General features: G+C 40.9%; 1 protein-coding gene across 1 annotated transcript in view; it reads left to right on the forward strand.

Moving 5' to 3' along the window:
• Positions 1-24,780, forward strand: part of antxr1d (ANTXR cell adhesion molecule 1d) — a 114,617-nt gene that overhangs the window by 54,890 nt on the left and 34,947 nt on the right. Inside the window, exons 12-17 of the mRNA XM_043678795.2 lie at positions 3,812-3,890; positions 4,993-5,088; positions 6,226-6,264; positions 7,421-7,516; positions 9,847-10,011; positions 11,385-11,465. Of these exons, the coding sequence (XP_043534730.1) occupies positions 3,812-3,890; positions 4,993-5,088; positions 6,226-6,264; positions 7,421-7,516; positions 9,847-10,011; positions 11,385-11,465 (556 nt within the window). The remainder of the gene's footprint in view (positions 1-3,811; positions 3,891-4,992; positions 5,089-6,225; positions 6,265-7,420; positions 7,517-9,846; positions 10,012-11,384; positions 11,466-24,780) is intronic.

Raw genomic sequence — 24,780 nt, forward strand, 5'->3', positions numbered from 1 at the left:
TTGGGCTACGGGGTGGTTGGGTTGGTTGGTCCGGGTGTCCCAGTGGTGTTCTCTGAGCCCCGCCCCTCCAACCGCCACCAGGACAGAACCCCACTAGTCCTCACTACCACCCCACCAACCTCCATGTACAACGTATCATCCGCCGTCATTTCCGCCACCCCACTCCGGCTTATCACCCTCACCTTGACCTCCCTCCACCTATCGCATTTCCAAAGCCCCTCCCCCAAGTCCCTCCTCCCTACCTTTTGCCAAAGGTAGGTTTGCCAAACATAAATCCACGTTGACTTTATGTAATACTGTTGGAATTTTTAAGTATTCTATTGTCACATCCTTTGAAATAGGCGGCAGCATTTTCCCTAGTACTGATTTTCAGTTAACTGGTCTGTATCTTTCTGTTTTCCCCTTTTTAAACAGAGGGGTTTTACATTTACCGCCCAGTAAACTGCTGGAACTATTCCAGAATCTACAGAATTTTGGAAGAAGACAGCCAGTGCATCCACTACTCCGATGGCTTTCTCCTTTAGCACCCAGGGATTTAGATTATCAGGCCCTTTAGGGAACGTTAGGTCATTAGGAAGTGAGCTACTTGCCGCAGAAGTCCTAGCCTTTGACCTACAGGAGGAGGCACAGCCTTTAAATGGCTGATCTAATTTAAATTTCTGGTCAATGGTAACTCAGTGGTGATGTCTCCAGGGCAGTAATGCTATTAAGTATCAAGAAGAGATAATCAGATAGTAATGGACACAACTAGGACAGTACCTTCAATAAAGAAATTGGGGCTCAAATGATTGACGTACCACAACCATTTTCTTTCATACTGAGTATAATTCCAACCAATATAGAATGTTTTGCAGATGTTTCAAGATTTCTTATGGCATCTCAAGTTCAAAGATATGCAAATACTTCAGTAAATGAGCTTGTGGTGCAGATCGAAAATGGCAGATTTGACCTGGTGTGCGTCATGGTGACTTGGCTGCAAGGGGATCAGGATTAGGAACTGAATATTCAAGGATGTATATCCTGTCAAAAAGATAGGCAGGTGGGCAGAAGGGGTGGGGTTGCCCTACTGGTAAGAAATGAAATTAAATCAATAGTAAGAAAGGAATAGGTGTAGTGTCTGTGTGGGTAGAATTGAGGAACCGCAAAGGTAGAAACAAACTATAGTTGGAGTTATGTACAAGCCTCCAAATAGTAGTCAGGAGCTGGGGCGCAAGATACACCAGGTGATAGAAAAGCTGTGTAGGAAAGGCAAAGTTTCAGTGATCATGGGGGATTTCAATATGCAGGTGGACTGGGAAAATCACTTTGGTAGTAGATTGCAAGGGAAAGTATTTGTGGAATGTCTACGAGATAGCTTTTTGGAGCAGCTTGTGGTGGAGCTCACTAGGGAACAGGCAATATTGGATTTAGTGTTGTGCAGTGAGGCAGACTTGATGAGAGAACTTAAGGTGAAGTAACCCTTAGGAGGCAATGGTCATAATAGGATTGAATTTACTCTGCAATTGGAGAGGGAGAAGATAGAATCAGAGGTAACAGTATTACAGCTGAATAAAGGCAACTGTAGAGATATGAGGGAGGAGCTGGGTAGAATTGACTGGAAGAGGAGCCTAACAGAAAAGACAGTGGAACAGCAATGACAAGAGTTTCTGGGAGTAATTCAGGAGACACAGCAGAGACTCATCCCGAGGAAAAAGAAGCATGAGACAGGGAGGATGAGGAAACCATGGCTGACGAGGGAAATCGAGGATAGCATAAAAGCAAAAAAGAAAGCATATAATGTGGTGAAGGGCAATGGGAAACCAGAGGATTGGGAAGCTTACAAAGACCAACAGAGGACAGCCAAGAAAGAAAAAAGAATGGAGGAGATTAAGTTTGAGGGTAAGCTAGCCAGTAATATAAATGAAGCAAGTATGAGTTTCTTTAGATAAATAAAGTGCAAAAGAAAGGCAAAGTGGAAAATGACACCGGAGAGATAGCAGTGGGGAACAAGGAAATGGCTGAGGAACTGAATAATTATTTCACATCAGTCTTTACTGTGGAAAACACAAGTAATATCCCAAAGATTCAAGAGAGTGAGGGGGCAGAGCTGATTATGGTGGCCATCACAAAGACAAAGGTGCTAGAAAAACTGAATGGCCTGAAGGTGGATAAATCACCTTGACCAGACAGACTACACCCCAGAGTTCTAAGGGTGGTAGCTGAAGAGATAGTGGAGGTGTTAGCAGTGATCTTTCAGGAATTGCTAGAATCAGGGAGGGTCTCGGGGGACTGGAAAATCACTATGTGACACCCTGTTTAAAAAGGGTGTAAGACAAAAGATGGAAGATTACAGACCAATTAGCCTAACCTCAGTCATGGGTAAGATCCTAGAATCCATTGTGAAGGATGAGATTTCTGAATACTTGTAAGTGTATGGTAAAATAGGGTAAAGACAGCGTGGTTTCATCAAGGGGAGACCATGCATGACAAATCTGCTAGAATTCTTTGAGGAAGTAATGAGCAGGTAAGACCAAGGAGAGCCGATAGATGTTATCTACCTAGGCTTCAAGTAGCCCTTTGACTATGGTGCTGCACAGGAGGCTACTGAGTAAGATAAGGGTGCATGGTGTCAGAGGCAAGGTGCTAGCAGGATAGAAGCTTGGCAGTCTGACAGAAAGTAGAGTGGGGATAAAAGGGTCTTTCTCAGGATGGCAGCCAGTGACAAGTGGTGTTCCACAAGAGTCTGCATTGGGACCACAATGTTTCACTTTACACATTAACAATCTAGATGAAGGAACGGAGGGCCTTCTGGCTAAGTTTGCCGATGATATAAAGATAGGTAGAGGGACAGGTAGTATTGAGGAGGCAGGGAGGTTGCCGAGTATTTGGACAGGTTAGGAGATTGGGCAAAGAAATGGCAGATGGAGTACAACATGGGAAAGCGTGAGGTCGTGCACATTGGTAGGAACTATAGAGGCAAGGACTATTTTTTAAAATGGGAGAAAATTTAGAAGTCTGAAGCGCAGAGACTTGAGAGTTCTAGCCCAGGATTCTCTTAAGGTAAACTTGCAGGTTGAGTCAGTAGTTAGGAAGGCAAATGCAAAGATGGCATTTATTTTGAGAGGACTTGAATATAAAAGCAGGGATGTACTTCTGCATCTCTATAAAGTTCTGGTCAGACCAAATTTGGAGAATTATGTGCAGTTTTGGGCCCCATATCTTAGGAAGGATGTACTGACCCTGGGATGTGTTCAGAGGAGGTTCACGAGAATGGTGCCAGGAATGAAAAGCTAAACATATGAGGAACATTTGAGAACTCTGGATGTATACGTGATGGAGTTTAGAAGGATGAGGGGGGATCTAATTGAAACATACAGAATACTGAATGGCCTGGACACAATAGATGTTGGGAAGATGTTTCTAATGGTAGGAGAGACTAGCACCTGAGGGGATCTTAGGGGAGATCTTTTAGAACCAAGGTAAGGAGAAACTTCTTCAGCTAGACAGTGGTGAATCTATGGAATTCATTGCCACAGAAGGCTGTGGAGGCCAGATAATTGAGTATACTTAAGATTGAGAGAGATAGATTCTTGAGTATCAAGGGGATCAAGGGTTATGGGGAGAAAGTGGGAGAATGGATTGAGAATTAAATAAGCCTTGATTAAATAAGCCTTGGAGCCAACTTGATGAGCTGAATGGCCTAATTTCTGCTCCTCTGTCTTATGGTCTTTTGGTTTTACAGTTCTAAGGCCAAAAAGTAGTGTAATTCAAGCAAAACTTGCATGTGTTATAAGGGACATGTTATTAATTAATATTAATAATTTCCTTTCAGGGTTGTTTACCTTCAAGTAAGCATGAATGAGGGGTTAACATTTATATCCAGCTCTGTCAGTATCACCAGCACACATTGTGTAAGTAAGCAGATGAAAAGTAAGTAAGAGGGAAATATTTTGGATTATTATCAAAGTATTTATAAGAAAACAAAACTACTCAAATGCAAAAGAAGTTGAAGTTTGTGGTAAACCTCATATATTATAAAAATATTTTTCTAATCAAGAACAACTTACATTTCTGTTAAACTGACCTTGAGCAAAGAGCAATCTCAGTATGTTTTACTGGAAGCTTAACAAAATATAAACAAAAAGGAGAAAAAAGGACTAATGAGGAATTTCAGGTAAAGTGAAGGGTCTTAGAGGGCTTCAGACGATATGGAGGAAGGGACTGAAGAAAAGAGTTCTGTGTGGGGTCTAAGTGAAGGCATCACCACACTTAAAAGAAGAGTGGCTAATGTTGGAACTGAGAGAGAGGGAACAAAGAGAATTTCATTGTTAGATGAGCAGACAGTGCATGTAGTAGTGGCTGGAGGGCACTTTTCAGGTCTGGTATTGTGAATGAAGGCATTTGAAGACCGTGAAAAAGCCCTTAAGGTCAAGTTTTAAGGCTTGAGACTCAATGGAGCTTCATGGGGTTTTAAAGGCCATTATAGGTGATAACATGGCCACAGGGATTTGTATGAATTGGAGGTTGTAAAAAGTGAAGCGAGGAGAGCTACTTTGGAGATAGCTAGGAAAATCAGCACTAAAGATAGCAAAGGCATGGATCCTGTATTATTTCCCAATTCATTTATTTCTGTCAGGTATATTTAGGCGCAATCTTTTTTACTTTTGATCTAATTTCTGCATGTGTCTCTCTCCCTCTTAATATTTTTAGCTTGAAGAATTCCTTACTCATCTTACAAAACTATTTGTTCTTCTCTGAGACTTCTTCAACTCTTTTTTTTTCTCTGGTTATCTTCATCCTATAGAGTAAGTTTCTCTGCTATTTCCTGGCTTAATGAAGCTATTTACTATTGTAGTCTGATTCATAACTACGAACATCAATTTCATCAACTGAGCATTTCCAAGACCTATAAGTTATTTCTCTTTCTCTCACAAGTTTTATAATATTGTCATTGGTTGTACATATTATCTGCTGTAATAGCTACATGGTTAATGTTTTTTTCCTGTTTTTCAGTCTGATGGAACAATCCTTTTAATTGCTCTGTTAGTTTTGTTCCTGCTGTTGGCATTGATCTTGCTGTGGTGGTTTTGGCCTTTGTGCTGTACTGTGGTAAGTTTCCAATCAATTAAAGTGACACTGAAACTAAGACAGAAGTTACTGAGGAAACTCAGCAGGTCTAGAAGCATCTGTAGAGAGAGAAACAAATTAACATTTCGAGTCGAGTAGGTTCAGTCCTGAAGAAGTGACATTGGACTCGAAATGTTAACTCTGTTTCTGTCTCTTATAGATGCTTCTGGACCTACTGAGTTTCTCCAGAAATTTCTGATTTTGTTTAAGATTTCCAGTATCCGCAGTTACTTAAAATAACTGATCCTTTTAATGATATTTGTCGATATTATAAATTATTCCAAAAATTAGAAATTTCTCAAATGGTTGTAAATAATTTTCATAAAAGCATTGTTCTTTTCTGTCATGCTTAGTGTTTGGAACTGCATGTTGGAGCATTAGAATGTTGTACCATGGATTAATTAACCCCAGTAGACCTCAGAGATGACGTTGAAGATAGGTGGGAAACCCAAGTCAGGTGCCATCCCCATTGCAAGGATGCTATTAAATGCCAATCAGACAACTGTGAAATCATAAACAAAAAAACAGAAATAGCTGAAGGAACTCAGCAGATCTGGCAATATCTGTGGAGAGAAAATAGAATCAACGTTTTGAGTCCAGTGACCCTTCTGATTTCAGATTTTCAGCATTGGATTTCTTTATTATTTTGTTTTTTGACCTGTGAGACCACTGCCTGCATGAATTGGGACACACCACTTAGCTAAACCCAGGGAGCTCGAATGACATTTGGCACAAGCCAAACCTAATTAATGAACTACTACTGGAATAATCTACAACATTAGAACCTGGTGTTCATTGAAATTTTATATACATTAAAATAGATTTTGGATTTGAGATTGAATGCATAAGTTGTTTAAATGTAAGGAGAAAAAATATGTAGCTCATTTGTCTGTGTTATGGCATTCATTCAGGGAAGGGTGGGGTTTGAACCTAGACCTTCTGGTCCAGAGGCAGGAAGACTTCCACTGCAATGCAAGACCCCTTTGTTTGAAAGTAGAGATAGTGGGAATGGTGCCTAATTTGAAAATAAAGTTCTACAGAAAAGGTGTGTCCAACTAAAGTAATTTCCACTCAAAATAACAAAAGACTTGTTTTTTTTTCTAATTTTTTTCCTAATAGGTGATTAAAGAGCCACCACCTCCACCACCCTATGAGGAGGTAAGTAATATGTTCTTCACTTATTAATGTCATTGACTTAATAATAGTGATTCTGTATTTACATTCCGTGAAAAAAAAACTTGTTGGAATTGTTAACTGTTTGCACCTGAATTTACTTATGTGCAAACTGTGCTTTGAAAACTGAACTACATATGACAATGATTTTGATATAAGCAGTAGTATGTATTGCTCACAATCATAATAACTATTATTGTAGTACAATTCGGCTAGTATAGTATCATTAAAACTCTCAACTCCAGCAAAATGATATGCCTTCACTTCAGGAAAACTGGGATAGTGAGAGTTCAAGTCAGATAAAAGAATAACCTACTTATGCCAGCTGGATTATGAAAAGTCAAGTGTCAAAGCTTTTAGCACAGAGCTTTGCAAAAGATCTTTGTCACACCGTGCTATAGATGTGTACTTCTGTGCAGCCTGCAAAGATCTTGGAGCGAAAAGTGCAAACATGCAACAGTTACAGGGAGGTCTGTGTTTCAGTGACTGTTACGTAGAGATATGGTAAACAGAAGCATAATATAGCATTGTCCTTACATAATGACCTATTTTGGCATGGATTATCAGAATTTGTTGTCCTATATTTGTGTGTGAATAGAACACAAATCAGTGCCGATTCCAAATGTCAAGAGTTGGCTTTTTCTGGCTCTTACCCGATATGGAGTTCCAAACAGAACACAGAAACCCATTATTTTATTTTAGCACCAACATCAATTAGTTTTTAGTTGAAGGTTGAAAAATACATCGCTGTTTGAGATACACTTAACAAACTCAGAGTTTGGCAAATGGTGCATGGGCAGCATGCTAGCACAGTATGGGTGGCACAGTGGCTAGCACTGCTATCTCACAGTGCCAGGGGTCCAGCTTCAATTCCAGCCTCAGGTGACTGTCAGTGTAGAGTTTGCACATTCTCCCTGTTTCTACCACCTGCTTTGGTTTTCTCCCACAGTCCAAAGATATGCAGATTAAGTGGATTGGCCATGCTAAATTGTCTGTAGTGTAGCCGTAAATATGGGGATTGGGTAAGATGCTGTTTGGAGGGTTGGTGCAGACTAGATGGGCTGAATAGCCTCTTTCTGCACTGTAGGGATTCTATGATTTACCACCAACTGACAGCTTTCTTTGGTTCATTTGCTTGAAGGAGTCTGATGATGAAGCCATGGCAAGGAAAAAGTGGCCAACAGTTGATGCATCGTATTATGGAGGAAGGGGAGTAGGCGGCATTAAACGGATGGAGGTTTTTAAGTTGCTTCTTCTCCTTTTTGGAAGTATATTTGAAACATTCACACCTGTATATTTGGCAAGATTCTTAACCATTTGGAAACTTTTCTTTTCTTGCCTACTGGACATGGAAGATCTGCTTATAAAATTATTCTACATTTCAATAAAATGTTAGTTAGAATCTAAGATTTGAAATTTAAAGCTACAATGACATCTTTACCACAAGCACATACATTGCTGGCTGACTTTATCCTGTTTTGTAGCTAACAGTATGGTCTTAATGTATGTTTTAGAGAAATGTGAGGACAGGACTGTACTGATGGATTTGAATCACTTTGTACTTCAGCTAGTCAAGTTCCAATTCAGAATATCAGGATAAAAATGATCCAACTATCAGTTTTTACTCACATTATAAAAAGGGAAAAGTGATTTGCTGATCTTTTTTTAAAACCCTAAATTTTAATGTTAAGTGAGATGGCTTCACGACAGCTTAGTTATGTGGTGATTATATAAGGCTCAAGCTGGTTTGATTATCTCCTTATAGAAACTGAAATTACATTCCAGCAATACACTGGCCAGTACAGTATTATTTGCATCTGTAATTGTGAGCCATTGCTTCCTGGAGATTTCTAAGGGTGGGAGATGCATTTTCTATCTGGCTGTTTGATTTTTGGGGAGGAGCAAGATGCAAATCTCCATTTTAAGTAAAAAACACTAACTTGTTGCCTTTCCAAATATTATAGCTTTGGAGTAAATGCAGGCAAGTGTCTTTCTGATATATTTAGTTTGGGAGTTATGGTCCAATTCTAAATTCAGAGTGTGTTTATGAAAACAACTGGAGACTGCCAGTTTAATGAAAACATGAACGCTAAGTTGTCAAAATGATTTTCAGTGAATAAGGAGGACCTACAAAAATCACCGCCTGCTGCCGATTCCTCTGTGCTTTCCCCACAATCTGATTAGTTATGCCCTACGCTGTTTGACCCTGCTCGCTGAACTTTACAGAAACTTTGAGAATGTGACTGAGGCAGTGACAGAGTCAGTGTAGCACTAAAGCTATAATGGTTCCACCCCGCTCCCCCGCCTCCCAATTACTTTGGGATCAATCAATTTTGTATTTTGGAACACTGACAAAACTAACCAAAACTAAGCTTAATTTGGAGATGCCGGTGTTGGACTGGGGTGTACAAAGTTAAAAATCACACAACACCAGGTTATAGTGTGCTTCCAATTAAACCTGTTGGACTATAACCTGGTGTTGTGTGATTCAAAACTAAGCTGTTTATTTAACTTTAAATCTGAGTCACTTTGCCCTTCTGAGTCTGGTAATACTGGAGGATGTCATTTAGGTGTGCCATGTAATCTTCGCAAAATCAAATCTCCAATCTCCATTCATCCTTCAGATCAGCCCTGATCTGATAACAATGTCTGCAAAAATGCCATCAAAATTGGCATTCACGCTTTCATTATTAATTTATTGTTTCGTTTTTACTTCTACAGTATAGTACATAAAATACAGCTGTAAGTATTTTTTTTAGTATTTCAAGAAGTCACAAAGAGTCACCTTTTTTCCTATCTGTACTGGTCCATATCTGTTGTCTTCCCTTATTCTGTTCCTGTAATTGGAAACAAATTTTCTATATGATTGCACAGATGCTTTTAGTGATGTTTGAACATGTTTGACAAATTCAAAGCACATTGAACAAGTGGCAGAGTGGTAACTGAAAACATTAGATTTGCAGATTAACAATAGAGAATTCCAACATATTGTAAAATATTTCATTGCAGTAGCAGTTAATGTTTTTTTAATTATCCTGTTATTTGTACTATCTTGTCTCTGTGCCATAGTTTGCAGAAAATAAGCCTTGAGTTTTAGAGTATTTGAAGAAAGGAGGTTACAAAAGTTAGTCATTCCTGATTTCTAAGTTATGGGCAATCATTATCAACTCCAGGATTGACTTGATTCATTTACATAATTTTCAAATTGACACAACATTTCACAAGGAACTTTCAGGAAATACTTAACCTGGAGAAACTTTACTTTTCATGAAGCTTCTAAGTAAATGAAATTTCACCTTTGAAACAAAACCGATGAGAGATTTTGTTTTGTCTATGATTAATGACCCTATCAAAAAATTGCCTTCTCAGAATTTGTGTTCCAGAGGTAATTGTTCCTGAGATTTCCTGAGCAAATTAATAACTGTAAAGAAAAGCAAGTATCTTTTCTTCTTTTGAAGAGAAATTGTGGCTCCTAAATGTTGTCTTCTTTTAAAAGGCTTTTTAATTTCCCATACCTCTGGTTTCTTATTGTACATCAACTTCTTGTTTAAATTTATTTATGGTCAGGTACGCTGGGGAGATAAAGGTTCAACTGAAGAAGGTGCAAAATTAGAAAAGCCCAAAAATGCAATCATCAAGATGCCAGATCAAGAGTTTGAACCATTGGATCCTAGGCCCTGCAAGCCCCGAAGGCCACCACCAGAGCAGAGAAAATGGTATACACCAGTTAAGGTAATTTACTTCTCCTGCTGGGGAATATTATAATATTTGACTGATTATTAAAAGGAGTAAGATAAACAGTTAAATACTTTTGTGCTGCATGATCACCCAAATAGTGCAGATATGTGCTATTCATGTCATGTCACAAACTGATGTGAAATCTTTTTTACATAATTTATTTCTGCACTTTCATGTAAGAAAATTAATCAATGAGTTTTGAGTGAACTTGCAATACATAGATAAGCATAATGGCGAAAAATGGTACAGTGAGAATTGCTTATGGGTACTAAGAACTTTGAGCTATCAATTAGTATTTGGCCATGTCACTGCTAAGTAATAATTAGTGCAACATACAGAACATTGAACATACGTTAAAAAACTGGTGAGATGGAGTTGAGTTCGCAAATCTACAATGATTTGATAATAATAATTCATTAAGCTGTTTTAAAATCATAATTTCTAACTTAAAATCTAGTTATGGTGTTTCCCTAATCTGCAACACTTTCAAAGTAGTCTCTCTGAAACACAGAAGAAATTTATGATAAATTTATGTATTTTGAAAAACAATGTTTCTGAATAGTATTTAAAATATAATCACTAAATTTTTGTAGAGTTTTAATTTCCTCTTTGACCAATGTATGTGGAATGTATATGAAATATTTAACACTTTGACCAACCATGTATGTAAGTCTCATGAACTACCAAACATAAGTCATTATTGAACTGTGAAGTATTAAAAATAATGAGATTAATATGGGCAGTATTTTTGAGTTGGTTGTGTTTGTTGCCACTGCAGTTGTAGGGGGGTCCCTTTGAAGTCATTGCCAGTGTTGACACAGGATTAATGGCTTCATGTATAAAGTAAATTTCATGTAGTGGCATCGACTCCTGAGATGAATTAGAAGACCCAGAGGAGAGCTCAGAAAGAACCCTTGGTGCCTTCACTTGCTTCACTCACTGCTCCATTCTGTGGGTGAAGTGGCGAGCTGGGCGGCAGTGAGAGTGGCGAAGGGGATAGCCAGCATCTGGTGAGCAGAGCACTGGGGAGCTGGGGTGGACAGGCAGCAGAATGACAAGGGGTTCATCAAGGGGGACAGTCAGTTGCGACAGCTAAGGGAGCAGCCAGCAGCGACGGCAGTGGCCAGTGGGGTGGTCAGCAGGATGTGAGGAAGAGGTAGCAACAGATAATCTCAATGGCTGCACTATCTCCAGGTTGCAGTTTCATTACAGTATGAGTGCACAATGTTGATCAGCTTTCTGTTCAAGTGCGTGGTGGGGATCCATCATTTTAAGTTTGTGTTTATTGTTTCTAAAGTGCAAAAGGATAAAGTTTCAGGAAGCAATAGTAAATCTTGTTTCTAATATTGTTGTGATAATTTGTCTAGGGAAAATTGGATGCCTTGTGGGCTCTTTTTCGCAGAGGTTATGATCAAGTATCTCTGATGAGGCCACAACCTGGGGATCAGGTAGGATCAGTCATAAACATATTTATTTACCTTTGCAGCGCAGAAGGATGCATGAATTCTTGTTCTGGTTTCTATACATTAGCTACATTGGTACAGTCAAATAACTAGTAGTATGATATCAATTTGGCATTCTCGATATCTTGTATGCAGAATAAGTAATTAAAGATGTCAAGAATGCTTACATTCTTTCATCCCTGTAAGTAAATAACTTGTATGTCATAGATTTTTTTTACACAGTAAACTTAAAGTGCTGGCAAAGGTGCATTTAGTTTTATATAGCTGTGAATTTTAGATTAGATTCCCCACAGTATGGAAACAGGCCATTTGGCCCAACAAGTCCACACTGATCTTCCGAAGAGTAACCCACACAGATCCACTTCCCTCTGACTAATGCATCTAACACTATGGGTAATTTAGCATGGCCAATCCACCTGACCTGCTCATTTTTGGATTGTGGGAGGAAACCAGAGGAAACCCATGCAGACCTGGGGACACTGTGCTAACTCCACACAGACAGTCACCCGAGGCTGGAATCAAACCCAGGTTCCGTACTCTGTGAGGCTGCAGTGAGCTAACCACAGAGCCACCGTGCCACCTTTTTACACAGCAGCTGACTCTTGAACAAAGTATTTAGTCATTAGAAAAGAGTTTGCAGTTAATGTTCTTATAATGTCTGGCTGCTCACTGAGCTTAAGCATGTAGATGAGGACAAAGCACATACACATACACAAACACCCAACATTGCACTGTTTATATTCAGGCCAGGGCAGCAATTCGGTTCAAGCTGAATAGCTTGGCAAAAGTAAGCAAATATACAAAAGTAAAACATTGTAGATGTTGGAAACCTTTAATGAAAACAGATAGTGCTGGAATTACTCAGTAATCCCAGCAGCACCTTTAGCGAGAGAAAGAGTGCTAACATATCAGGTCCATGACCTACTAACAGCTTTTGATTAACCACAAAACCAAACAAAAATTCTTCTGTCATGTAAGTCATGTTGTGTTAAATTTAACTTAATTGTTAACAATTCAATTTTCACAGATGTGCAGTTAATTACTTATTTTATTTCAAAATCTTGACTTTTCTTAATTAATTAATTTTATTTGAGGAGTAGTTTTGCAATTTTAGTTAATTATTCTGTTAAATATGGGATGTCCTGCTTGTCTGGAAAGGGAAAAAGAGCAAACATTTTTCAATTTTTCAAGTTGTTTGATAAAAGTACTTGTTATTAGATTAGATTAGATTACTTACAGATTAGATTAGATTACTTACAGTGTGGAAACAGGCCCTTCAGCCCAACAAGTCCACACCGCCCCGCCGAAGCGCAACCCACCCATACCCCTACATTTACCCCTTACCTAACACTACGGGCAATTTAGCATGGCCAATTCACCTGACCTGCACATCTTTGGACTGTGGGAGGAAACCGGAGCACCCGGAGGAAACCCACGCAGACACGGGGAGAACGTGCAAACTCCACACAGTCAGTCGCCTGAGGCGGGAATTGAACCCGGGTCTCTGGCGCTGCGAGGCAGCAGTGCTAACTACTGTGCCACCGTGCCTCCCCGTGGGGGAGTCCATAACTAGAGGGCACAGGTTTAGGGTGAGAGGGGAAAGTTGTAAAAGAGATCTAAGGGGCAATTTCTTCACACAGAGGGTGGTCCGTGATAGAAATGAGCTGCCAGAGGATGTGGTGGAGGCCAGTACAATTGCAATATTTAAAAAGCATCTGGATAGGTATATAAATAGGAAGGGTTTGTAGGGATATGGGCCAGGTACTGGCACGTGGGACTAGATTGGGTTGGGATATCTGGTCGGCATGGACACTTTGGGCTGAAGAGTCTGTTTCTGTGCTGTACATCTCTATGACTCTAATACTGTAAGTTTCACAACATCTGGAGGGAGACCAGAATTGCCCACAATATTCCAAAAGCGGTCTAACCAATGTCCTGTACAGCCGCAACATGGTCTCTTATACTCAGTGCTCTGACCAATAAAGGAAAGCGTACTAAACACCTTCTTCACTATTCCTACTTCTTCACTGTTCTTGAATCTATTCATACATATATTCAACAGTTTATATCTTCTGCCTGACGGAAGAGGGTCGAGGAGAGTATAACTGGGTGGGAGGGGTCATTAATTGTGTTGGCTGCTTTCCCAGGGCAGCGAGAAGTACAGATGGAGTCAGTGAATAGAAGGTTTACAAGATGGATTGGGTTGTGTTCACAACTTTCTTTAGTTTCTTGTGGTCTTGAGAAAAGCAGTTGCCATACCATGCTAAGATGCATCCTGACTTGTATCTTGTAGATGGTGGATAGAAAATGGGGAACAGGAAGTGTGTTACCCTCTGCAGGCTTCCTATCTTCTTGTCATCATATTGCTAGTCCAATGGTAACTCCCAGGTTGTTGTAAGTAAGAGATCCAGTCATGATAATGCTCTTGACTATTGAGGGACAATGGTTAGCTTATCACTTGTTGGACGAGGACATTGCCTGGCACTCCTGTGGTATGCTTGTTAGTTGCTACTTGTCTGCCCAAGCCTGGATATTGTCCAGGTCCTGCTGCATTTCAGAATGGACTGCTTTAGGATTGGATGAGGAGTCACAAAGGGTGTTGAACATTGTGCAGTCATCAGCGAACTTCTGACCTTGTGATGGTAATTCTATCTGTTCTTAAAGTTCAGTCTTTTTTTGTGAACTGGATGCTGGGGAAAACAAACATTTTTATAATCCTTCTATAAAACCATTTAGGATGGTTTATTGATTTGTTGGTGAAGTGTCTTTTGTAACTTTATTGCTTCAAAAAGCTACAATGGTTTCAGTAGATTTTTAAACATGTTCTGATTTAGGTGGGATGTTGTATTCTTGCCTTTTTTGTGTTCAGACTGGTTTTATTTGAAGTAGGTCAAAGTGAACAGACCAGCTGTATACAGCCAGTATCAGATTGCTAGTTTGGATTCAGATCAAATTCCAATTCATGATGTTCCAGAAAGGGAGCAATTCTATGCTTCCCAGCACGTGGTTACTTCTGTGGTTCTTAAAAAAAAATTTCCACAGATCCTGGCTAAAAAACTTTAGTTTTCTGCTTTAAATGGAGTGAATGGATATGCATGCAGTGTAAGGCTATTCAGTTTCTTTGTTTGGCAATTATGCAGGATTTCTCAAAGGAACATACTGTATACCACTGCGCTGCTCATAGTCATCAAAGACTCAGTAGGTGTCACTTGCCAACAACACAACCATCACAAGAATTTTTAAACATCAAGAAGCTGTAAATGGGTTAGCCACATTATGTAGATGCAGAGTTGTAATTCATAACCTACCCACAATCACTCTGTTAGAAATGGGCAACATGTTAACTATAAGACAATAAGAAATTAGGCCATTCAGCTCATCAAGTTGGCTCCACCATTCAATCAAGGCTGATTAGTTTCTCAACTCCATTCTCCCACTTTATCCCCTTAACCCTTGATCCCCTTGATATTCAAGAACCTATCTATCTCAGTCTTAAGTATACTCAATTGTCTGACCTCCACAGCCTTCTGTGGCAATAAATTCCATAGATTCACCACTGTCTGGCTGAAGATGTTTCTCCTTATCTCCATTCTAAAAGGTCTTCCCTTTACTCTAAAACGATGCCCTCTGTTCCTAGTCTCTCCTATCAATGATAACATCTTCCCAACAACCCAGACCCATTCCCCTACATCTAACACTACGGGCAATTTAGCATGGCCATAGCATGGGCGGCACGGTGGCAGTGGGTGGCACGGTGGCACAGTGGTTGGCACTGCTGCCTCACAGCACCAGAGACCCGGGTTCAATTCCTGCCTCAGGTGACTATCTGTATGGAGTTTGCATATTCTCCCCGTGTCTGCGTGGGTTTCCTCCGGGTGCTCCGGTTTCCTCCCATAGTCCAAAAATGTGCAGGTTAGGTGAATTGGGCCATGCTAAATTGCTCGTAGTGTTAAATGTAGGGGAATGGGTCTGGGTGGGTTGCTCTTTGGAGGATCAGTGTGGATTTGTTGGGCCAAAGGGCCTGTTTCCACTCTGTAAATAAGTAATCTAATCTACTGTGTCCAGGCCATTCAGTATTCTGTATGTTTCAATTAGATCCCCACTCATCCTTCTAAACTCCATCAAGTATAGACCCAGAGTTCTCAAACGTTCCTCATATGTTAAGCTTTTCATTCCTAGGACCATTCTCGTGAAACTCCTGTGAACACACTTCAGGGCCAGTACATCCTTCCTGAGATGTGGGGCTCAAAACCACAACAATTCTCCAAATGTGGTCAGACCAGGTCCTTATAGAGCTATAGAAGTACATCCCTGCTTTTACATTCAAGTCCTCTCAAAACAAATGTCATCATTGCATTTGCCTTCCTAACTTCTGACTCACCTGCAAGTTTACCTTGAGAGAATACTGGACTAGAACTCCCAAGCCTCTTTGCACTTCAGACTTCTGAATTTTCTCCCCATTTTGAAATTAGTCCATGCCTCTAGTCTTCCTACCAAAGTGCATGACCTCATACTTTCCCACGTTGTACTCCATCTGCCACTTCTTTGCCCACTCTCCTAGGCTGTAAACGTCCTTCTGCAACCTCCCCACCTCCTCAATGCTACTTGTCCCTCTACCTGTCTTTGTATCATCTGCAAACATAATCAGAATGCCCTCAGTTCCTTCATCTAGATTGTTAATGTATAAGGTGAAAGCTTGTGGTCCCAACACTGACCCTTGCGGAACGCCACTTGTCACCGGTGGCTATCCTGAAAAGGACCCTTTTATTCCCACTCTCTACTTTCTGCCAGAGAGCAAAGTTTCTATCCTGCTAGCACCTTGCGTCTGAGACCATGGGCCCTTATCTTACTCAGTAGCCTCCTATGTGGCACCATAGTCAAAGGGCTACTTGAAGTCTAAGTAGATAACATCCATCTAACCTGCTCATTACTTCCTCAAAGAATTCTAGCAGACTTGTCATGCATGACCTTCTCTTGATGAAACCAAGTTGATGTTGCCCTATTTTACCATACACCTCGGAGTATTCAGAAATCTCATCCTTCACAATGGATTCCAAGATCTTACACAGCACTGAGGTTAGGCTGATCCGTCTATAATTTTCCGTCTTTTGTCTTACTCCTTTTTTAAACAGGGTCCGTTTCCAATCCTTTGGGACCCTCTCTGATTCTAGCAATTCCTGAAAGATCACCACTAACACCCCACTATCTCTTCAGTTATCTCCCCTAGAACGTTGGGGTATAGTCTATCTGGTCCAGGTGATTTATCCACCTTCAGGCCATTCAGTTTTTCTAGCACCTTTTCCTTGACAATGGCCACCATACTCAGCTCTGCCCCCTCACTCCCTTAAATTTTTGGAATGCTACTTGTGTCTTCCGCCATGAAGTTTGCCGCAAAGTAATTATTCAGTTCTTTAGTCATTTCCTTGTTCCACACTACTATCTCTCCAGAGTCATTTTCCAATGGCCCAATACCCACTTTTGCTTCTCTTTTGGCCTTTATATATCTAAAGAAACTCTTACAGTCTTAATAGAACATAGAACAGTACAGCACAGTACAAGTCCTTCGGCCCTCAGTGTTGTGCCAATCTTTTATCCTACTCTAAGATCAAACTAACATGCATTCCCTTCATTTTACTATCACCCATTTACCTGTCCAAAAGTCGCTTAAATGTCTATAGTGTATCTGACTCTACTACTAGTGCTGGAAATACATTCCATGCACCCACCACTCTCTGTGTAAAGAACCTACCTCTGACATCTCCCCTCAACATTCCTCCAATCACCTTAAAATTGTGCCTCTTCATGATAGCCATTTCCACCCTGGGGAAATGTCTCTGGCTATCCACTCTATTAATGCCTCTCATCATCTTGTACACCTCTACCAAGTCACCTCTCATCCTTCTTTGCTCAATGAGAAAAGCCCTAGATCCCACAACCTTTCATCAAAAGACATGTCCTCCAGTCCAGGCCTGGTAAATCTCCTTCACACCCTTTCTAAAGCTTCCACATCCTTCCTCAAATGAGATAACCAGAACTGAACACAATATTCCAAGTGTGGTTTAACCGGGGCTTTATAGAGCTGCAGCATAACCTCGCAGCTCTTAAACTCATTACCCCTGCTAATGAAAGCCAATGCACCATATGTCTTCTTAACAACATTTTCAACTTGGGTGGCAACGTTGAGGGATCTATGGACATGGAGTCCAAAATCCCTCTGTTCCGCTACACTGCCAAGAATCCTGCCTTTAACCCTGTAATCTGCATTCAAATTCAACCTTCCAAAATGAATCACTTCACACTTTTCCAGGTTGAACTCCATCTTCCACTTCTCAGCCCAGTCTGCATCTTGTCAATGCTCCATTGCAACCTACAACAGCCATCCACACTATCCACAACCCCACCAACCTTCGTGTCATTGGCAGACTTACTAACTCACCCTTCCAGTTGCTCATTATAAAAATCACAAAGAGCAGAGGTCCCAGAACAGATCCCCATGGAACATCGCTGGTCCCTGAGCTCCAAGCTGAATACTTTCCATCTACTACCATCCTTTGTCTTGTATGGGCCAGCCAATTCTTTATCCAGAGAACCAAACTTCGCAGTGTCCCATGCCTCCTTACTTTCTGAATTCCCCCTCTCATGGGGAACCTTATCAAACATCTTGCTAAAATCCAAATACACCACATCCACTTTTCTACCTTTATCAACTTTGTTTTGTCACATCCTCAATGAATTCAGTTAGACTTGTGAGACATAAGCTGCCCCTCACAAAGCTATACTGACTATCTCTAATCAAATTATGCTTTTCCAAATAATCATAAATCCTGCCTCTCAGAATCCTCTCCAATTTTTTGCCCACCACAGATGTAAGAAATTCCCAGGGTTATCCTAATTCCTTTCTTGAACAAGGGAATGGCATTTTCCACCATCCAATCATCTGATACTGCTCCAGTGAACAACAAGGATGCAAAGATCATCGCCAAAAGACATTGCAATCTCTTCCCTCAGTTCCCCTAACAACCTTGCGTATATCCCGTCTGGCCCAGGGGACTTATCTATCCTCAAGTTTTTCAAAATTTCCAGCACATCCTCCTTCTTAACATCAATTGTTCGAGGATAGCAACCTGTTTCATGCTGTCCTCACAAACAAGGTCCCTATCACTAATGAATACTAAAGCTTTCTCATGCCCCCTTCGAGCTGTCCTCAGTCCATTCTTCACTTCCTTACTGGCTACCTTGTAACCTTCTAGAGCCCTGTCTGATCCTTGCTTCTGCAACCTTAAGTAGGCTTCCTTCTCCCACTTGACTAGATGTTCCACATCTCTTGTCATCCAAGGTTTCTTCACCCAACCATCCCTTCCTTGCCTCCGTGGACAAACCTATCCAGCACTCGTACCAAGTGCTATCTAAACAACCTCCACATTTCTGTCGAGCATTTCCTGAGAATATCTGTTCCAAGTTTATGCTCCACAGTTCCTGCCTAGTAGCATTGTAATTCCCCCTCCCCCAGTTAAATACTTTCCCATACCATGTGCTCCTATCCCTCTCCATGACTAGAGCAAAGGTAAGAGTGTGTGATCTCTATCTCTGAAATGCTTTCCCACCGAGAGACCTGACCTGGTTCATTGCCTAGCACCAAATCCAATATGGCCTCCCTTCTAGTCAGCCTATATACACATTGAGTCATGAATCCTTCCTGGACACACCTGACAAAATCTGCTTCTTTCAAACTATTTGCACTAAGGAGGTTCCAATCAATATGAGGGAAGTTGAAATCACCTATGACAACAACCCTGTCACTTCTGCAACTTTCCAAAGTCTCCGTGTCTCTGTTGCTACTGGGGGTATCTGTAGATAACTCCCAATAAAGTGGGTGCTTCTTTCTTATTTCTGACTTCCACCCATACTGATTCAGTAGACAAACCCTCCTCAATGACGTTCCTTTCTGCAGCTGTGATACTATACCTGATTAGCACTGCCACTCCCCCACCTCTTTTACCTCCCCTCCTTATTCCTTTTGAAATATCTAAACCCTGGAACATCCAACAACCATTCCTGCCCCTGTGATATCCAAGTCTGTAATGGCCTGTTATGAACCAGGTCAGACCCCCTCAAAACATTTCAAGGACGTAGTCCAGACCCTAACTTTGCTTGTTGTTTTAAGATATGATGCAGATATGATGCAGATATTCGAGGAGAGATGCAATTGGTCAAACCACTTAGTTTAAACAAAACAGAATTTATTTACAAGATTACTGAATGAAACACAAACAAAAGAGAACAGAATATAGAATAACTTAACTTTTCTGAAAACCCAACTTAATGATGCTGTTCCAAATACTTGCAACAATCCCCATGAACAGCCCTTGGCACAAAAGGTAAAATCAAACACAGGGTCTTACAGGACAGATGTCAGAGAGAGAGAGAGATCAGCATGGACTTGCTTCTTTGGATCCAGCAACTTTTACAACAACTGCCTGCTTTCAGTGAGTAGCCAAACCAAAGCAAACCAGAGAAAACTGAGCTGAGAGAACTGGCCATTCCCTTTTCATTGAACACATGTTTTTATTTTAACTTGAAAACCTTTTCCTGAGGCAGTATCTGTTAGCTATAATCAAATTGGCCCTAAAACCCATCCAAGCCCTGACATTTTGGAATCTGTGTTTTTACGACACCCTTATTCCTGACACTTCTTCCATTAAAATAGACACACTTCAAACCATCACACTTACTGCAACTTTGCCGTATCAACTGTCTGTCCTTCCTCGTAGACTCTCTGCATGCTGTACCTGCCTGTTCACCAGCTACCCCATCCTCTAACCCATAGCTCCGGTTCCAATCCCCCTGCCAAACTAGGAGAAACCCTCCCGAATAGCTCTAGCAAATCTCCCGGCCAGGATATTGGTACCCCTCCAGTTCAAGTGCAACCCATCCTCCTTGTACAGGTCCCACCTTCCCCAGCAGATATCCCAATGAGCCACATATCAGAAGCCCTCCCTCCTCCACCAGCTCTACAGCCATATGTTCAGCTTCATTCGCTCTCTGTTCCTCGCCTCATTAGCCTGTGGCACCGGTAGTAATCCTGCTTTACTATTCTGTCGTCCTGCCTTTTAGCTTCCAACCTAACTCCCTATATTCACTTTCCAGGTCCTCATCTTTTTTCTAGCTATGTCATTGGTGCAGGTGTGTGCCACTTCTTATGGCTTCTCACCTTCCCTTTAAGAATCCTGTAGACTCAATCCTTTGCATTACTGGCTAGCTTATCCTCATATTTAAACTTCTCCGTCCTTTTTTCTTTTTTTGTTGCCCTCTGTTGGTCTTTGTAAGCTTCTCAATCCTCTGGTTTCTCAATGCCTTTCGTGACATTATATGCTTTCTCTTTTGCTTTTATACTATCCCTGACTTTCCTAGTCAGCCACGGTTTCTCATTCTCCCTGTACCATGTTTCTTTTTCTTCAGGATGAATCTTTGCTGTGTCTCCTGAATTGCTCCCAGAAACCCTTGCCATTGCTGTTCCACTGTCTTTCCTGTTAGGTTCCTCTCCCAGTCAATTCTACCCAGCTCCTCCCTCATACCTCTGTAGTTGCCTTTATTCAGCTGTAATACCATTACCTCCGATTCTATCTTCTCCCTCTCAAATTGCAGAGTAAATTATGATCACTGCTTCTTAAGGGTTCCTTGACCTCAAGCTCTCTCATCAAGTCTGCCTCATTACACAACACTAAATCCAGAATTGCCTGTTCCCTAGTGGGCTCCACCACAAGCTGCTCCAAAAAGCCATCTCGTAGACATTCCACAAATTCTTTTTCTTATAATCCACTACCAGTCCACCTGCTTATTGAAAACCTGCCTGATCACTGAAACTTTGCCTTTGCTACACAACTTTTCCATCTCCTGGTGTATCTTGTACCCCAGCTCCTGACTACTAGTTGGAGGCCTGTACATAAGTCAAACTGTAGTTTTTTTTTTCCTTTGTGGTTCTTCAATTCTACACCTATTCCATTTCTTACTGTTGATATAATATCATTTGTCACCAGTAAGGCAACCTCACCTCTCTGCTCACCTGCCTGTCTTTTCGATAGGATTGAATATTTCGCTGCCAATCCTGCTCCCCTTGCAGCCACATCTCCCTGATACCCACTGCGTCATACCTGCCAATTTCTGTTGGTACAACAAGTTTATTTACCTTATTGCTTATACTGTGTGCATTGAGATATAAAACCTTCAGTCCTGTATTAACCGTCCCTCTTCTCATTGTCATTCATTTGTCCAGTGTGCTTGAAGTTTAATTGCTAACCCTTTCCATACACTCTATCCTATTTGTGTCTGTGCTGGAGATTTTAATAACCTATCCTGAGTTCTGCACTCTTACTTCCTCGTATAATTCAGGTTTTCTAATTTCCCCTGTAACTGAACCCACCCTATCACCCTCCCCCCACCCCATTTAGTTTAATGCTCTGTCTACAGCCCTAGTTATGCAATTCGCTAGGACTCTGGTCCCAGCATGGTTCAGATGAAGACCCATTGGAACAGAAGAAGTGCCAATATCCCATGAATTCAAACCCATTTCTTCCACACCAATCTTTGAGCCATGCTTTTACCTGCTTTATCTTATTGACCCTGTGCTAATTAGCTCATGGCTCAGGTAGTAATCCAGAGATTATTATCTTTTTGGTGCTGCTTTTCAGCTCCAAGCTGTTCATACTCCCTTACAGCAGAACCTCTGCCCTAGTTTTCTCTATGTCGTTGGTACCTATGTGACCATGACCACTGAATCTTTCCCCTCCTACTCCAAGTTCCTCTGCAGCCCAGATGAGATATCTTGAACCCGAGCACCAGACATGTAACACAATCTTCAGCAATCTTGATCTTAGTCACAGAGAATAGTGTCTATGCCTCTAACTATACTATTCCCAATTCCAACATTTCTCTCCTCTCTCCCCACTTGAATGGCTCCCTGCACCACGGTGCTGCAGTGAGTCGGCTCCTCCTCCCTGCAGTCCCCATTCCCGTCCACACAGGGAGAAAAACTCTTGAATCTGTTGAACAGGGACAGGGGTTTAGGCTCCTGCAACTCTAGCTCCTGGATCCCTCTATCTGCCTCACTCAGAGCCACACCCTCTGTCCCTAACCATTGGCTAAATGTATTCTAATGTGGCTAGAGTTTCTGGGAGCACTGTTTCTGCTTTTTTTGGGTTTGTTGTTGAGAAATCAGCAAACTGTGTTTACTGGGTGAAAGTGAGGACTGCTATGCTGGAGATCAGAGTCGAAAAGTGTAGTGAGGGAAAATCACAGCCGGTCAGGCAGCATCCAAGGAACAGGAGAGTTAACGCTTTGATCATAAGCTGTTCATCCTGATGAAGAGCTTATGCTCGAAACGGCGACCCTCCTGCTTCTCGGATGCTGCCTCATTGGCTGTGTTTTTCCAGAATCACACTTTTCATCTATATTTATTGGGTACCTGTTCTTCTGCTGTTTGTAGTTCCTGAGTGCTGCACTGTGTTGTGGCCCGTTGAAATAATGTCCCGATGCAGCTCCATTTGTGGGTGTTGGGATGACACCCTCCCAACTATTCAACCCAAATTTTGGGTCTGCTACGTGGATGACACCTTTGTCATCACAAAATGGAACAAATTAGGGGAAACCAACAATACCCTTACTAGTATAAAATTCACAAAAGAGGAAGAGAACAACAACAGACTCCCATTCCTCGATGTCTCAGTAGAACAAACAGTTAATGGAGAACTTCAGACCAGCGTCTACAGGAAAGCACACAGACCAGATACTTAACTACAGGAGCAATCATCCCAACACCCACAATGGAGCTGTATCAGGACATTATTTCAACAGGCCACAAACAGCAGAAGAAAAATACCTATACCATGTATAAGTAGAAAGTACAGGTGCCCAATATACACAGTCTGCCAATTTCTCAACAACAAACCCAGACAAGCAGACACAAGCGCCCAGAAACTCTAGCCGCATTACCATACATCAAAGGCATCTCTGAAATGACTTCCAGTCTACTCAGACTCCTTGGCATCATGGTAGCCCACAAACCTATCAACACAATTAAACAGTGGCTGATGAACCTGAAGGACCCTGTACAAACAACCAATACAACAAATGTCATTCACAAAATACCATGCAAGGACTGTAAGAAACACAACATTGGACAGACAGGCAGACAGCTAGCCACCAGGATACATAAACACCAACTAGCCACCAAAAGACATGACCCACTAACACCAGTACCCTTATATACAGACGAAAAAGGATACCACTTCGACTGGGACAACACATCCATCATTGGACAGGCCAAACAGAGACACGCACAGGAATTCCTAAAGGCCTGGCATTCTAACCAGATTTAGACCCCAGCTACCATCCTCTGAAACAAAGGACCAGAAATGACATTGCCCTCCTTAAAAGACCAAGACACATAAATAGACAGTGGGACATAACACCAGTGCTTCACTGGAGGCTTATTGATGATAGCCTAGTATGGTGACGAAACATCTGAAAGCAAACCTTCCAGCTCAGCGAGCAAACTGACAACCTGAACCTCAACCTGAGCTCCAAATCTTCTCAGAAATCACATTAAACATTTTATTTGGCAAACTAAGCTATGCTGTGATTAAAATGGAAGTTTGCACTATTTCTGATGCCATTACGTGTTATAAAGAATTCTAATATTCCATTTTTCTTTTAGTTATATGTAACTTTAATTATTTCATGAATTATTAAATTTTTTTTTTCATTGATTGTCACCATAAATTCTGAATATTCCAGATTGGTAGGTCAGTGAAAATTGTTTCTCACCCATTGTTTTTGAAAAACTCGTTCTTCCTACTTTACACTGAAATTGGTTCTTACAAATGCATGCACATTTTGTGACCCAATTTTCAGAACAAAGATGAAATTACATATTTTATGAACATGAATTGCAAGTACATTTAATTTGTTTTGGCAAGAAAAGAGAGATTATTTGATACATATTTAGCTTTAAGTCTAATTATGCCAATCAGTGTGTAACAGATTACAGTCATTGGATGAATTTACATTTGTTACAAATATATTATTCAGATTTTCTCACAGTTGTGACTACACTAAATCCCTCCATATTTTCAAAGATTTGACAATAGATAGATTGACTGAAAGCTGACTTTTCCCCCCAAATGTATAGATTCTTCTTCAGATTCAGACTTTTCTGTCAAAATGAAAGTGGAAAGCTGCTGAAAATAACTTTTTTTTTAAATGACAATGAAAATTACTTTCATGATGGTTAATTATTTTTATG

The sequence above is a fragment of the Chiloscyllium plagiosum genome, unplaced genomic scaffold (genome assembly GCF_037043375.1).
Source record: "Chiloscyllium plagiosum isolate Xiang-an unplaced genomic scaffold, Cpla_swu_hap1 HiC_scaffold_43, whole genome shotgun sequence".
NCBI classification, from domain to species: domain Eukaryota; kingdom Metazoa; phylum Chordata; class Chondrichthyes; order Orectolobiformes; family Hemiscylliidae; genus Chiloscyllium; species Chiloscyllium plagiosum.